The sequence below is a fragment of the Chlamydotis macqueenii genome, chromosome 25 (assembly GCF_036417535.1).
Source record: "Chlamydotis macqueenii isolate bChlMac1 chromosome 25, bChlMac1.mat, whole genome shotgun sequence".
Lineage (NCBI taxonomy): Eukaryota > Metazoa > Chordata > Aves > Otidiformes > Otididae > Chlamydotis > Chlamydotis macqueenii.
In genome coordinates, this window is record NC_141580.1 from 5,108,479 (window position 1) to 5,124,976 (window position 16,498).

Consider the following 16,498-nt stretch of genomic DNA (forward strand, 5'->3'; position numbering starts at 1 on the left):
AAGCAGCTGAGAGGCGACGCATGAGGATGGCTTGCTTGAATTGACCAAAGGGCTGTTCCATGCCATAGAACGTCATGCTCAGCAACCAAAGTGTGGGCAGTCTTTCCAAAGAAGCCCTTCTTTATGGAGTGTCTGGGCATCGGTCTGCTGGTGTGAGGTGCTGGGTGATTGCCTTTGCATGGCTTGTTTTGTCCGTTCCCTTCATAGACAGTCCTGATGTTGACCCAGGAGTGTTTCACTGTCTTGCCCTTCCAGTCCTCCCCCCATTGGAATGGGGCAGTGGATGACGAGAATAGTTGGTGAGTGCTTAGTACTTGTTGAGGTGAACACACCACACAGAGCTATGGGCAGTGCATGTCCTGCTTGCCCTGCTCCTTCCCTGTCTGTTCGCAGTCTTTTCTGGGATTTCTGGAGAGAGGGAAGTAGGGAGAGACTCAGGGCAGGAAGAGAGGCAGTGGGTGCAGGTTGAGTGTCTCAAAGTCCAGGAGTTATCGAAAGCAGTGCAGTGACCAGCAGAAAAGGTGGCAGAAAGACTTAGAGTTGAGCAAGGAGAGAAGCTGAACAGTTGCTGGACACAACTATTCAAGATCATGCAGTCATAGAATCATAGAATGTTTTTGGTTGGAAGGGACCTTTAAAGGCCATCCAGTCTGAGTGCAGAGATAGCTGTGCTGCTGTTCAGAAGGATGTCGAGAGGGTATGGACATGGGCAGATAGGAATGTCATGAGGTTCAGCCAAGTGCAATGCCAAAATCTCTTTATGCAAAGTCTTGCAGTGAAGGAGGAAGAACCTCATGCATCACTACAGGCTGGGGCTGATGGGCTGCAAAACAGCTTTACAGCCAAGGACATGAGTCCTGGTGGACACCATGAGGAAGCCCCGTGCCCTTGCAGCAAGGGCATCCAACAGCATCCTAGGATGCATTAGAAAAGTGTTGTGACCAGACTGTGGAAGGTGAACCCTCTTCTTGGTTTAGCACTGTTGAGACCACAGCTGCCATGAAATTTGTTGAGCTCGTGGTTCTTTAGTACGAGAGAGCCACTGCCATACCAGGCAGTGTACAGCAAAGAGCCAACAGATGAGTAATGAATAGTAAGGCAAAGCTCAGGTGGCTTTGCATCTTGGATGGTGCCTCCAGAGATACAGGCAAAAAGCATCAAGAGCAACATCCACTCATAAAAGAGCAGCTGAAGATTGTCGGAGGAAAATGTGGGCCCACTGCTGACGGGAGCAGCTGATTTTCTGAAGAGTGGACAGAGAGCAGGCTGAGAGCAGTCTTCTCTGTCTCAGTCTTCACCAAAAAGGTGTCTCAGGTCACTGTGCCCTCTGAAAGACTTGAAGGAAGGAGGGGGAGCTCTCTCAGCAGTGGGTAGGCTTCAAACCAAGGACTGCCTGAGAAAAGCCAACCCCAGCTGATATGCTCCAGGATAGAGCTGCTGGAGGAATGGGCCTATAGAAGCCTCACAACATTAAGAATGACAAATGGAAAGTCCTGCACCTGGAAGGGAAGAATCTCTTGCATCAGTGTGAACTGGGGACAGAACTGCTACAATCTTAGAGCCCACAGACCTCCTCTGGGTAGATCTGCCTGCAGGGACAGGGTCAGCTTTGGGGAGAGGCTTGGAGAGTGGAAGGGAACAGACGCACAGGCCTCATCTTCCTGGCCAAAAAGAGCAGGCTCCTGAATGCTCCATGGAGGGAAAGAAAGGGTTGCAGAAAACATATCCCCACCTGTCAAGAATCATCCCTGAGTCCCAGGCGATATGTCTTCTCCTGGCATTAATGCTTCAGCATGCCTCCCCTCCCATGTCCCAAAAGCCTCCTCAGCCTGGAGCACAAACCAGCACCATTGAGGGGCAAGGAAAGTTCCTCCAAATCCCCAGGGAGTGAGGGTTGGGAGGACCCTGCAATGACCCATGCCTGGGGACGCTGAAGGAGGGGATGTGCTCAGAAGATCCCTGAGTACAAAAACAACTCTCAGACTACATCAAGGAGGCTATGCACTTCCCTGCCCTGCAGACATGGAGGCAGCTGGGACGCATCCCAGAACAGCAAGGGAATGCCTTCAGTAGGCAAGCTTCCTGGGACAGACTCTGCCTACTCATGGCGAGTCACACTCTAATTTTGGCTTGGCCATGTGTCAGCAGCGTTTTGGTGTGAGACCAGGCCAGAGGTCTGTACTGTCAGCAGATCCGCATCCCATGAGGGCTGAATTGCCATGTCACCAGGTTAGCTCATTCCCAGCCTCAGGAAAATGAGCTCTGAGCACTGGGCAGTACCCAAGTACACAACTCCAGAAAGTCCTAAGGGTCATTGTTCTCATCACGACCTTCTCACTGGCACTCCCACAGTCCAGGAGGCTCGCAGGATGGTCAGTGTGTTTCAAAAAATGGCCAGGCCATTGCCTCTCTTGCTGGTCAGGGTCCGAAGCGTGTGGCCAAAGTGCATGGTGGTCTGAGGATAGTGGGAGGTACAAGATGTCCCGAGCCCCAACACACCCCTCACACAGTGAGGAAGAACCCAGCTCCACAGTACTCCTCTAAGGGCTTGTCTTCTGCCCATACTGAGGTCTCCCTGCTCTGAAAATTCTTGGGCTTCTGTCATAGTTCAGCCCCAATCGGGACCAGACTACGCAGTCTCTCTCTCACTCCACCCACCCTCCGAGAGAATAGGAGGAGATGATATAAGAAAAACGGCTCGAGGTTTGAGATAAGGACAGGGAGAAATCCTTAAAGTTACCATTATGGGCAAAACAGACTCGTCTTGGGGAAAACTATTCATTTATTTCTAAAACTAGCAGGAGAATGAGACAGGGAACAAGATAACCTCCCCCAACCCCTCCCTCTTCCCGGGCTTAACATTATCTCTACTACCTCCCCCCCGAGCGGCACAGGGGGGAAAAAGGGAATGGGGGTTGCGGTCAGTTCATCATGCGTTGTTTTATGCCAGTGTCATCGTCGGGGGAAGAACTCTTCGCATTCCTCCTCTGCTCCAGCGTGGGGTCCCTCCCACGGGCCACAGTCCTTCGTGAAACTGCTCCGGCGTGGGTCATCTCTTCCACGGGGTGCAGTCCCTCTAGAACAGCTGTCCCAGCGGGCCCTCCACGGGCCACAGCCTCCTTCAGGCCTCCACCTGCTCCGGTGTGGGGTCCTCCATGGGCTGCAGGTGGATCTCTGCTCCTCTGTGGACCTCCATGGGCTGCAGGGGGACAACCTGCTCCACCATGGTCTTCACCACAGGCTGCAAGGGAATCTTGGCCAGGAGCCGCGTTACTCCTCCCCATCCTTCTTCACTGACCTTGGTGTCTGCAGCCATTCCTCACAACAGGCTGGCAGACGCCTCTCAGGATCCTTTTTACATCTTATTCACTTCAACTTCTCATCTCCTCTCCACTTCTTGCAGCGAGGCCGGGCTGAGTTGGGCCCAGTCGGCTGCCCAGCGGGAGGCCAGAAGGTGAGGCCTGCAAGGCCCACAAGGCTCGCGCCTCCCCGTCTCTGCCCCCCGCTCAGCTGCTTCACATCTTTTCTTCCTTCTTTTTCTGTTTTCCCCTACTTAAATACGTTATCGCAGAGGCGTTATCACGGGACATTCTGCTACCAATTGGCTCAGCCTTGGCCAGCAGCGGGTCCACACTGGGCCCGGCCGTGTCCACTGTACAAAGGGGAGCAACCTCTAGCAGTTTCCTACAGAAGCTACCACCTTAGGCCCCCCTCACTAAATAAAACCAGAACAGCTTCTCATCCCAGCCTAGTAGACATGTCAGAAACGAGGAAACAAAACAGCAGTGTTGACAGAAACCAAAACACAACCTCTGGCATTAGGTAGGACATTCTGTTTTGGAGGTGAGTCTGTTGGAAAATTAGTGCCTGCATGCAGTGACTGTGCACCTGGGGCGATGCAGGAGCTGTATAAAAGCAAGACCTTCTCACCCTCTCATCCACTCCTCTCGCCTCCATTGTCTTGGGAGCAAGGTGAGTCTGAAACTCCTTCCCCTTGTTCTCCTCCTCCTCTGAGATTTCTCAGCCGATACGTGCTCTGTTGTCACATGCAGGGTCTTGGAACTGCTTGCCATGGGAGAGGATAGGGGGCAGAATGTGTGACATGGAGAGAGGCAGAGGTTTGGCTGAGTTCTCCTGAGCTTTGGGAAGGAAAGGAGAAGCCTGACGGCCTCCCTGCCCAACCTCCAACTCTAGTCTCCAGTTCATGCCTTGGGTCTCTCATGGGGGGTGACACGCTGCTCTTCAACAATCTCCTCTGCTCTGATTCTCCCGCCCTCTCACTCAGGTGCACCTCCAGCCACCAGACATGTCCTGCTACAACCAGTGCCTGCCATGCCAGCCCTGCGGCCCCACCCCGCTGGCCAACAGCTGCAACGAGCCCTGTGTCAGGCAGTGCCAGGACTCCAACGTCTTCATCCAGCCTCCTGCGGTGGTGGTGACCCTGCCCGGCCCCATCCTCAGCTCCTTCCCGCAGAACACCGCCGTGGGATCCTCCACCTCTGCTGCCGTTGGCAGCATCCTCAGCTCTGAGGGAGTGCCCATCTCCTCTGGGGGCTTTGGTCTCTCCGGCTTGGGTCTCTCCAGCATTGGCAGCCGCTACTGCGGCAGGAGGTGCCTCCCCTGCTAAAGCTGCTGGTGATGGCCTTGGGGAAGGCCCCCTGGGACCCCCAACATAGTACCAGCCTGGGGACAGAGCATCGGATTGTTGCTTTCAGAGGGGCTCAGCAACTCGAGCACCCCTTGCAAAAGGACAAGGCCATCCTGGACTTTCAGAAAGCATGGGCCATTCCTACCTTTCCAATCTTCCATTCTCTCCTTTCCCTCTTGTGTCCTTTTTCTACTGTGCTCCCCTACCCAGTGAGCACCACAAGACCACCCTAGGGAAGACCTGGTGGCCCTGCTCCCTCTCTGGGGCAGGCAGATGGACACCTGGTGGGATCTCTGCCACGGCCATGGGACACAGACTCTCATCTGCTCCTGGTTCTCCCTGAACTCCAGCCTCCACTCGAAGCAACGTCATTTTCCTCTTTTGACTCATTAAAGTTTTTCTGCACCTCACCCCATGCCTCTGTCATCCTTTCCCCTGTAGACGCTCTCCCAAGATGCCCAGGGAGACAGATGTTGGTCAGGGGTGATTCTGGGAGAGGGGTGTTGGGGATGGTTGTGCAGCAATTGTCAACGCAGGCTTGCACTGAGTAGTCTTAGTCATGAACTGGGTGTACATTCTGGTTTCTAAACTTCTCTGCCTACGTGGGGTATATCAGGAGAGAATGCCCCAATGTCATTCAGTCACTGCCACCACTTTGTGGTGTACACCTTTTCTTTTTCTTTGGTAAGGTCAGCACTGTGAAGCACATAGGCGGAAAGAGGAGGGATGAATGTGTTATTGACAAGGCAGAGGCAATGCCTTCCCAGTAAAGCCTAGGAGAACCTGTCCTAACCAAAGTATTAAGATTTGGAATTGCAGGATGAGGACCTAATGAAAAATAAAAGAATAAGAACCGTAAGGGAACATACTGCCACAGCATCTTTGAGAAAACATTATCCCAATAGCTGGAGTCCACATGTCTTGTGGTCTTCTAGCTGGTACTAAGATGCTTTTTGCATTCTTTTGTTTCCTTCCACAGAACATTCAGGAGAGCTCCTGCACACTGCCTATCTCCTTGGCCAGGAAGCTGAGCCCCTTCTCCTCGTTGCTGGCCCTAGACCCAGCAGGCAGAGGCACAAAAAGGCAGTCCTGGGACCACAGGATCATAGCATAATCAAGTCAGAAAGGACCTCCAGAGGTCGTCGGGCCCAAGCCCTTGTGCTCCAAGGAGGGTTACTGCACAACCTCCCCAGGCAACCTGTTCCACTGCTTGACTCTCCTCTTAGTGAAAATCATTTTCCTCCTATCGAGTCCAAACCTCTCCTCTTTCAGCGTAAGCCCGTTGTCCCTAGTCCTCCAACCACACACTGCCACAGTGTTGAGCCTGGATCTGTCCTCTGGAGGACCTCACCATAGCTACTCCAAAGCTCTCTTAAGTCTCCCACCAAAGTCTTGTTTTCACACTCAGCAAGTCCCGTACACATGGCCTCTCCTCCCCAACCAAGTGCTCCAGCTCCTCACCATCCTGGACACCCTTCACTGAACTCACACCTCTTGGTCAAAGTCTTTCTTGCATTACACCTTTCTTGTATCAGAGTAGTGTTCTAGATGCGCCCTTGCAGCCCAGAAGGCCAAGCGCGTCCTGGGCTGCATCTCCAGCAGTGTGGCCAGCAGGTCGAGGGAGGTGATTCTCCCCCTCTGCTCTGCCCTGGTGAGACCCCACCTGGAGTACTGTGTCCAGTTCTGGAGCTCCCAACACAAGAAGGACATGGACCAGTTGGAGAGGGGCCAGAGGAGGCCACGCAGATGATGAGAGGGCTGGAGCAGCTCTGCTGTGAGGCCAGGCGGAGAGAGCTGGGGCTGTTCAGCCTGGAGAAGAGGAGGCTCCGGGGAGACCTGAGAGCGGCCTTCCAGTACCTAAAGGGGGCTGCAGGGAAGATGGGGAGAGACTGTTCCGTAGGGTCTGTTGTGATAGGATGAGGGGTAATGGTTTTAAAATAGAGGGGGGTAGATTTAGATGGGATATTAGGAAAAAATTTTTTACAATGAGAGTTGTAGAACACTGGAACAGGTTGCCCAGAAAGGTGGTGGAGGCCCCATCCCTGGAAACGTTCAAGGGCAGGTTGGATGGAGCTCTGAGCAACCTGATCTAGTCAGGGATGTCCCTGCTCCTTGCAGGGGGGTTGGACTAGATGACCTTTGAAGGTCCCTTCCAACTCTAACCATTCTATGATTCTATGATTCTATAGAATGCCATCAGACAACTGCTGAGCAGGGTGGGATAGTCACTACTTTCTATCTCTTAGCTCAGGTTCTGCCCATATAACCCAGGATGTTGATGACAGTCCTTGGTGTCCAGGAACAGTGATGGAAGTCACATCTGTTTTGATAGGGTTACCACAAAAGCACTTTTTCTTGGTCCTGCTTTTGGGCTGCTGCTTGCCAGGGGCAGAAGGATGTCTGGAGAGACAGGACTGGTTGCTACCAAGCCGGTTGCCATTCAGGCCCAGCTGTGTCGTGCAGCAGTTCAGCTGCTCCCCTATCTCAGCTGCCAGTCTTTCTGCAGCCTCTGCTGCTGTTTTAGAGAGCTCCTGGACAGCCCTTTGAAACACTCAGCCTGCACCCGCTGCCTCTCTTCCTGCCCTGAGTCTCTCCTCATCTTCCTCTCTCCAGAAACTTTCCCAGAAAGCCCTGGGCACAGGCAGGGAAGGAGCAGGGCAAGGACCTGTGGCTCTGTGTAGTGTGTTGACCTCCACAAGCACTAAGCCCCCACAAGCTGTTCTCTCACTCTCCAGTCCCAGTGGGATGGGGGAGAATTGGAAGAGAAAGAGAGTGAAATACCCTTGGGTCAAGATCAGGACAGTCGAAGTGAGAAAATGACAAAAGAGAAAACTAAGTCCTGCAAAGGCAATGACTCACCACCTCACACGACCATGTCAATGCCCAGCCAGCCTCTGAAGACCATCTACTTTGGAAAGACTGTACACAGTCTTTAAGTTAACAATCATTGTGTCAAAAAACACTGCACAACCATCTCCAAACACCTCCTCGCAGAATCACCCCAAGGAACATCTCTCTCCCTGGGCATCCTGGGAGAGCATCTGCAGGGAAAAGGAAGACACAGAGGTATAGACTGGGATGCATAAGAACTTTAATGAGTCAAAAGAGGGAAACAAGGTCACTTTGAGTGTTGATCCCGGTGCAGGGAGAACCAGGAGCAGATGAGTGTCTGTGCCCCATGGCTGTGGCAGAGACCCCACCAGGTGTCCATCTGCCTGTCCCATAGAGGGAACAGGCCATCAAGTCCCCCCCTAGGTTGGCTTTGTGGTGCTGACTGCATAGGGCAGCACAATAGAACAAGGACACAAGAGGAGAGAATGGAAGAGGGGAAAAGCAGGAATGGCCCATGCTTTCTGAAAGTCCAGGATGGCCTTGTTCTTTTGCAAGGGGTGCTCGGGTTGCTCTGAAAGCAACAATCTGATGCTCTGTCCCCAGGCTGGTACTATGTTGGGGGTCCCAGGGGGCCTTCCCCAAGGCCATCACCAGCAGCTTTAGCAGGGGAGGCACCTCCTGCCGCAGTAGCGGCTGCCAATGCTGGAGAGACCCAAGCCGGAGAGACCAAAGCCCCCAGAGGAGATGGGCACTCCCTCAGAGCTGAGGATGCTGCCAATGGCAGCAGAGGTGGAGGATCCCACGGCGGTGTTCTGCGGGAAGGAGCTGAGGATGGGGCCGGGCAGGGTCACCACCACCGCAGGAGGTTGGATGAAGACGTTGGAGTCCTGGCACTGCCTGACACAGGGCTCGTTGCAGCTGTTAGCCAGCAGGGTGGGGCCGCAGGGCTGGCATGGCAGGCACTGGTTGTAGCAGGACATGTCTGGTGGCTGGAGTTCCACCTGGAAGAGAGGGCAGGGGAAAGCAGAGCACGATGAGTAGGTGAGGAGTAGCCTGTCACCCCACTCTGAGGGTGCCAAGACACATGCTGGGCAGAGAGCTGAAGTTTCTGTAGGGATATCCGTGGGCTTCTCCCTTCCCTCAGCCTAAAGTGCCCTCCCAAGAGCAACCAAGCCCAGGGAGGTCCCCATCAAGCCCATAGCTCAGGAGACATCTCAGACAAGACCCAGCCTCTCTCCATTCTAGACCTTCTTCCTCCTTCCTACTTCCATGACAAGGACCACCACGTCCTGCTGTGGCATAAAGGAGCAGGCATCATCTGAGGTGTCCATTGATGTGAGATCTCAGCCTGGAAAAGGATGAGAAGCAGAAAGGCCTGCAGACTCACCTGTTCCCAAGGAGACAAAGGCAAGAGAAGTGGATGAGAGAACAAGGCTTTGGGTTTACTTTTATACTGCTTCTGCACCACTCCAGGCACAGAGGCTGTCTTTGTGTGGATGGTAATTTTCCAAGTGACTCTTCTTAAATGGAGAATATCCTTCCTAATCACACAGCTTGTAATTTGGTTTCCTTCATTGCCTCCTTTTCATTTCCTCATTTATTAAATGCCCTTTGTGTCAGAGACAGTCCTGCCAAATGCTGGAATGGGAGGCCCAAGGCCTTCTGGGACAGGAACGCAACAGTGCTGAGGAGAGAATTCAAGGGCTGAAGACGACACATGCGGGCAAGGAACACCATCTTGGCATACCTTGGTGGGCTCATTTGCAACTGTTTTTTTTCAGGAAGGGCCCTAGGTAGTCCAAGTATTGCAGTCTTCAGCTGTATACCCACAGATTCCCATGCACAAGGACTCCCTCTCTCTTTCCCTCTACCCCAGCTCATTCTGATAGTCAGTGGTAGTCACTCCTCATGCTGGTGAGCTGTGCTGCTGGTTTCAGCTCTCTTTCTCCATATACTGCTTGGTTTGAGGAGAAATTTCCCCCTTTTCTCAGCCTCCTCTCCTCTCTGGTCTCTCTGTGTGCCACCTAGACTGGGAGATCTAAGTGGCTGTAGCACCCAGAGGTGACAGGATCCCCACATCCATATCTCAGGGACTGGATAAAACATCTTGGGAATGGAATCAGCAGAGTGAGAGCCTGCCTCTTGGAGCCTCTCAGCAGCCCAAAGCCAATGCTTCTTTTCTACATCAAGGTAAATGATGTGTGGGCAGAAATATGCCCAGGAGTGTTCAAGGGACATGGAGGAATGGAGCAAAAGGGGATTCAGTCACAGATAGAGAACTTGTCTCTGCTGTTGCACACCCCATTCCCCACCAGCAAGCACCACTACACAGTGACTAGAGACAGGGAAAGCCTGGCTGGAGAAGAGGAAGGTTACTGAGGGGAACAGCCCAAGGTAAAATGCAGAGAAGTTTCTTGCAGAAGCAGTTCAAGGAGAACTTGCAGAAATGTTCAAGGAGAACATTTCTCCTTCTCCTGCAGTGCCCTTCCTTTCACTGCCAACAGTTTCTGAGGAAAAGAGTTCTCCTTGTAGGATAGCAGCAGTGTTTGGGGAATGTGGCCATGAAGCAGCCAATCCTTCCCTCCCAGGCAGTTCCTGGCAGAACAGGATTTCAGTGTGGGACATAAAAGCTCTATGTGGCTGAAGATCAAATGATGTTTGATCATTTGGCTCAGCTGTTTGGCTCTCCCTTTGCAGCCTAGAGAGTCTGTCCTTCCTCTCAAAGCACAGTGACACTAGCTCATCTGTCCTCGTGTGTGGTAGTGACTCAAGGTCTCAGCCCCTGCCCGGCTCAGTGTCATCTCAATTAGCTGCAGAGGTGTCCATGGCTTTGACTTGGAAATGAGTGGCCTACGTCCCATCCTGGACAACGCTGACACTGCAACAGAAGTAGATTCACTCAGGAGTGCCCTTCATGAGGCGGGCAGGATTTACTGTCTCTGCTTCCTGTACGTAAAGCTAACACCATTGTTTTTAGCTCCTTAACACTGGGAGGAGATGTATCCTGGCCTGGAGAAGCAGGGAGTGGTGACTGACAGTAGTGCTAAGACACTTTGACAGTTGATACACTGAATCAAACTGAGTTTCCAAACTGGTGTGAAACTGTCCTTGCCAGGCTTTGAAATCTGCAGTAGCAGACTGTGAGCTTTGGAGGAGCATGAAAAGGACAGATCAGGAGCCAGAGGTTGTGTTTCAGTGCTGCCAGGTCCACGCCATTGCTGTTCAGCTGCCACGAGGCTCCTTTTGGCCTGTGGAACCTGCTGCTCTGTGGTGCTCATGAACAAATTGCAGAGTGCCCCTGCCACGACCAGCACATCCCCTTCTGAGGCGGAGAAGTACACAGGGACACACAGACAGGTGCTCATGCATGCACTTAAGCATGCATATATATCCAGCCTTCACAGAAAACAAATAATTTTCATACAAGAATGAATGTAGTCACACAAGTGAGAAAATATATGTGTGCATGCATATACGTGAAGTTACACAGATAACTTCATAGTTTGCACATAGATTGGACAGAGAAATAACCCTAATGTGCTGAAGGTACAAGAGATTGCTCAGAGAGAAGAAATGGCCAAGCAGACTGACAGATTTGCCCCAAAAGCAAGAGAATCAGGAGGAGGAGATTCAAAATGAGCACTGCAGCCCACTCCCTGGAAAGTAGACCAGTGACCATCGGAGCATGTGGGACCCCTTATTTTGAACAGGGTGACACAAAATCCCACAAGAAAATCTCAGGCCATTGTTAGTTGCCTCCACTAGATCTCTGTCCAGGCACTGGGTCACGTCTTCAGCCCACAATGATGCATTCCTGACCTGAAAATTCTTGAGTCTCTCATCTCAGCATTTGAAAGAAGACTCAAAAGGAAATGGACATGGCATAAATCAATATGAAAGCGCTGAACTGTGGAAAACCAAAAGAGAGTCTGTGCCATTGGCTGGGATGTCTTCAATTAGAGACTGTGTTGGAAAATTACTGCCTGTGTATAGCATGACTGCACACCTGGAGCGGTGCTGGAGCAGTATAAAAGCCAGCCCAAATACTCAGTCTTCCATCCACTTCTCTCATCTCTTTCTGCTTGAGAATCAGGTGAGTCTGAAGCCCTTTTTCTTCTTTTCTGTCCTCCTCTGAGCAGCATTCAGGTCCTAACGCAGCATGTGCCTTGCCTCAGTCATGTTGGGGTGACACGCTTCTCCTCATCCACCACTTCCCCTGCCCTCTCTCCCAGGTGCACCTCCAGCCACCAGACATGTCCTGCTACAGCCCGTGCCTGCCATGCCAGCCCTGCGGCCCCACCCCGCTGGCCAACAGCTGCAACGAGCCCTGTGTCAGGCAGTGCCAGGACTCCAACGTCGTCATCCAACCTCCCGCGGTGGTGGTGACCCTGCCCGGCCCCATCCTCAGCTCCTTCCCGCAGAACACCGCCGTGGGATCTTCCACCTCTGCTGCCGTTGGCAGCATCCTCAGCTCTGAGGGAGTGCCCATCTCCTCTGGGGGCTTTGGTCTCTCCGGCTTGGGTCTCTCAAGCATTGGCAGCCACTAGTGCAGCAGGAGGTGCCTCCCCTGCTAAAGCTGCTGGCAATGGCCCTGGGGAAGGCCTCCAGGACACACAAGATGGTACCAGCTGGAGACAGAGCATCAGGTTGTTGCTTTCAGAGGGGCTCAGCAACTCGAGCACCCCTTGCAAAAGGACAAGGCCATTCTGGACTCTCAGACAGCATGGCCTATGCCTGCGTTTCCCCTCTTTCACTCTCTCCTCTCCCTCTTGTGTCCCAGTTCGCTTGTGGTCCCCTGGGCTATGAGCTCCACAAAGCCATCATAGGAAGGATCTGCTGGCCCTATTCCTCCTCTGGGGTAGGCAGATGGATACGTGACGAGATGCCTGCCACAGCCATGGGGTGCAGACTCCTGCCTGCCCGTGGTGCTCCCTGCACCAGGACTTCCACTCAGAGAGACATCCTTTCCCTCTTTTGACTCATTAAAGTTCTGCTGCATCCCAGCCTCTGCCTTTGTGTCATCCTTTCCTCTGCAGACGCTCTCCCAAGATGCCCAGGGAGAGAGATGTTGCACAGGAGTGGGTTTTGGAAGGGAGTTTCCGGAGATGGTTGTGCAGTGCTTGTTAGGAGAATGACCGTTAACTCTTACTGTCTGGTCCTTCCCTGTGCGGACACTCCAGACACACAGTCAGGATGAGGTGCGTTTCTCTGGAGAAGTTAGGGGTGCATGGGGCACATGGGGAGCCTTCACCATTCCCAAAGCAAAGAAGGGTTGGATACAGTGCAGTGGGCCCCCTTGGAGCACTGCTACTGGCAGCTGAGGAAGGCATCCATGACTCCGCCACAGCCCCTGCCCAGAAATGCCCTGTTGCACATGATACGGTGCACATGGCCACTCCCAAGCTCAGTGGAGGAGCGTGACCTGCGGAAGATCCTGGGAGCACAGCAGCTCCACAAGTCTCAAAGGGCTAAGGAAAGGGAGTTACTCTTGCTCTGGATGCTGCTGTGCTGCAGGGGGGAGGCTCAGGTAGAAAACTCCCAGAGAACAGCAGAAGTGACAATGAGGTAAACAGGATCACAGTGCATGTTGTCCTCCTACTTCCATCTATGCTGGGAGTTTCCTGGGGAAAATTTCTGAAGAGACACTGAGGGCAAGGAGAGGTAGGAGGTTGTGGCCAATCATTCTTTAAGGGGAGTCCAGAAGACTTCCAAAGCAGTGCTGTCACCAGTAGGAAAGACTGCACAGAGAGTTGCAGTTGAGGAAGGGGACCTGCTGAAGTTCTTCAGGACACTCCTGAGCATGATGATGAAGGAACATCCCAGACTCCTAATAAGCAGTTGGCTTGGTAGCTGAGAAACTGCCAACTTTCTCCACACAGATCTTCCAGCCCCTTGCACGCAAAAGTTCAAATGTGAGTCAGGAAAATGTCTTCTGCTGGAGAACTACATCAATAGAAACCTTTCCCCCACTGAAGAGATCTTCCCCCCAGGGGCAGGGTCTGCTGCAGGGGCAGTGGCTAATCAGTCTAAGAAGGGAGCAGACACACATGGCTCAGCGTCCTTGGCAAAGAGGTTGGCCATGTTCATTACATCTCTTGAACTGACAGCAACGCATACTCCTGAACTTGGAAGAGTCTTTTCACTATCCCCATGGTTGGAGAGCAGCACATAGTATTCAGCACTTCAAGGCTTGTCAGGACAGACTGTCAGCAATGAAGTGAGGAGCTGCTTTCCCCTCTGCTTGCCGTTTCTTCAAGAAAAAAAAAAAAAAAAGAGGTGAAGAGCAAATGTGGAAACAAGAAAGAATGGAAGGCAAGATGCCAAAAACTCAGGGTGAGTTTTGCAGAAGTCATGCATGTTCTGTCACTGAGTGAGCTGTGACTGTGAAGAAATAATTTTCTGTCAGAAGTTCTCCCAGTTGCCTTGAGAAGGGAGCATAGCACATCCTTGTATCAGTAATGGCCGCTTTAGATTCTGCAGCCCAACAGGCAGCTCAGAACAGGCATCCAAGACATGTCATTCATTCCCTGACTGGAGAACATTCTGGAAATGGGGATTGAAAGGGTTTACATAATGGTCAGAGTTATTTTATGATCTGCATTAGTGCAGACAAGAGATACACCACTGCAAGACCATGTATGCAGGGAAACATCTCAGTCCTTTGGCAGTCCATCTCAGGCTCCTGGAAATGGTTTAAGATCTTACGTATTTTTGCAGATAAAAGGACAGGAAGAGACAAGCCTCTCTGTGCTTGAAAATGTCTGTTGTTAACATTTCTGTTCAAGAGAAGCCTACACTGTTCTCCTGATCTACTGTTACGATTCTATAAACACACTATCTCTTGTACCTTAAGATGGTTCTGCTGTTGCTACTATCAGACAGCATTGATAAGTCTTCAGTAATCTCCTGGAATTAAATTAGGCACGTGTTGTGCTTTAACCCCAGTCAGCAATCGAATACTACGCAGCTGCTTGTTCACCCTCCCTCTCCCCAGCAGGATGAGGGAGAGAATTGGGAAGAACGAAGAACTCCTGGGTTGAGATGAAGACAGTTTTCTAGGATAACAAAGGAAGATTATAATAATAACAAAATATAGGGATCCTAAAATACACAAAACGAATGATGCACAACTTCTCACCACCCAACAACCTGATGAACAATACAGCCCATCTTGAGCTGCAATCACAGAAATGAAAACCAAAAAACGATCTTGAGACAAGCAAAGGAGCGAGAAGCTTGTGCCCCAGCCAACCCCCACTTATATATTGAGCATGACATTTATGGCATGGAACACTCTCTGTGGCCAGTTTGGGTCAACTGCACTGGCTATACCCCTCCCAGCTTCCTGCACCTGCATGTTAGCGAAACCTGGGAAGCTGGAAAAAGTCCTTGGCCTCTTTAGTAACAACTAACATCAGTGTATTATCAACATTCTCTGCATACCAAAACCCATACTAAATCCAAAATACAGAAAATTATCTCCATCCTAGCTGAAATCAGGACAACAAGGCAGGACTTACTGGCAGAAAACTTGTCCAATAACTTCTAAATAAAACAGTGGGAAACCCTCTAGTGTATCTTCTTCCCCTCAAGAAAATCAGCAGATTGAAGGTCAGTTCCTTTTGCTCACATCCATATGAGTCTCCTCATTCGAAGCCAGTTCCAAGAAAGGGCTCTTGCCTTGAGGAGATGTGGGCTGTAAGCATATATTGTCCAGGGAGGACAGAGGTAGAGGCAGAACAATGGAGGAGAAAAGAATGATTTCAGCTGTACAGCAAATGGTTCCCAAAATCTCATTTAGAGGGAGAAAATTGAAGTGTTGTTTTCTTTGCCGAAAAACTACCTAGCTTATAAATCAGGAGCCTCTCATCCCTTGCCTGTCTCACTACTGAGAACATCTGTTCAGCTACAACAGGAATTCACTTTAGATGGCGCGGGGATGTATAGAGGACATATGAATGCAAAACAAGTTTCATAAGAAAATGCTGGCCAAAATGCTGGCCAGCGTTGTGTGTTGGTGCAGCTCTGTATGGCAGAGCAGTGCTGATGAATATCGCTGTCATGGATATAAACTTCACAGCATGATGAATGCCAGGAGGACTACGCAGTAAATATAGTCGGTGTGTGTTACTTACCCAGCAGCGCAAGTTGACTTTCTCTGTAGGCTCTGTAATCTCTTGGTTTGTTGCCTTTTGTCCTCAAGTACCTGACCAGAGTAGCTGTGTCCCCTAACTTGGCATCTATAGCAGATTTGCTGCAGTCAGAAGAGTTTGTTTTCTCATGGACAACCAAATGGAAGATGAAAAGGCATCTCAGGAATGCAAGCCCAGAGGGCACAGTCAGCCAGAAAGTAAACAACAGTTTTGATGAGCCTTAGGCGCATCAGCACAGCAGTGACTCGCCTTCCCAAGGATTACAGATCTAGGTGATGCTTATCAGCTACTTACAGTGCTGGGGAGAAACAGCGGCAGGAGACTTTCCAGTGCCCAAGAGGAGCCAGGATGAGGATGTGTCTCAGCTGAAAATTTCCCTCCACTTTTGCAAATTCACATGCATAGGAGAACAGTTTGCGATCCCACTGGGATCCTAGGAGACCAACCACTTGCTTGGGGCAGCGATGAGACCCCTTGATTACCCAGACCTTCTGGAGAGATTTCACCACGCCTTTAGGGAGGGTTCATTGTGTCAGAGTGGGCAGCATAAGGGGACCAGAGTCTCAGCCTAACAGCAGGCTTTTCCATGGATATGTCTTCAATCCATGGGTCCTACATTCACTTGAACTAGCTGCAAATATGTCCCAGAGGGGCTTTCCAGTTCAGAGCCCAACTGGAACCAGTGAAAGGTCACAGCAGAGATGCAGTCCTGGAAGCCAAATTGCTCTAGAAGTGCTTTGTGGGCAGCATCAAAGTCTGCGGATGGGAATGGATGAGTTCCGTGCCACCATGCTGTGATGCTCTTGGCATGGTTTTACCAGGAAACTTTGCAATGTAGCAACACAGTAGAGTCTACACTGACCTC

At 51.5% G+C, this 16,498-nt stretch overlaps 3 protein-coding genes across 3 annotated transcripts; 2 read left to right on the forward strand and 1 right to left on the reverse strand.

The window, feature by feature from the left end:
* Positions 1-3,896: 3,896 nt before the first annotated feature.
* LOC147597777 (feather keratin 1-like) lies at positions 3,897-4,627 on the forward strand. The gene is made up of 2 exons (XM_086766605.1): positions 3,897-3,968; positions 4,283-4,627. Exons 1-2 carry the CDS (start codon positions 3,897-3,899, stop codon positions 4,625-4,627), a joined length of 417 nt encoding a protein of 138 aa, XP_086622731.1.
* Positions 4,628-8,139: 3,512 nt separating this feature from the next.
* On the reverse strand, positions 8,140-8,938 carry LOC147597778 (feather keratin 1-like). Its single transcript, XM_086766616.1, has 2 exons — positions 8,864-8,938; positions 8,140-8,481 (listed from the first exon to the last, which is right to left on the reverse strand). Exon 2 carries the CDS (start codon positions 8,458-8,460, stop codon positions 8,140-8,142), a length of 321 nt encoding a protein of 106 aa, XP_086622742.1. The 5' UTR covers positions 8,461-8,481; positions 8,864-8,938.
* Positions 8,939-11,474: 2,536 nt separating this feature from the next.
* On the forward strand, positions 11,475-12,027 carry LOC104486023 (feather keratin 1). Its single transcript, XM_010128554.2, has 2 exons — positions 11,475-11,573; positions 11,713-12,027. Exons 1-2 carry the CDS (start codon positions 11,475-11,477, stop codon positions 12,025-12,027), a joined length of 414 nt encoding a protein of 137 aa, XP_010126856.2.
* Positions 12,028-16,498: the final 4,471 nt, after the last annotated feature.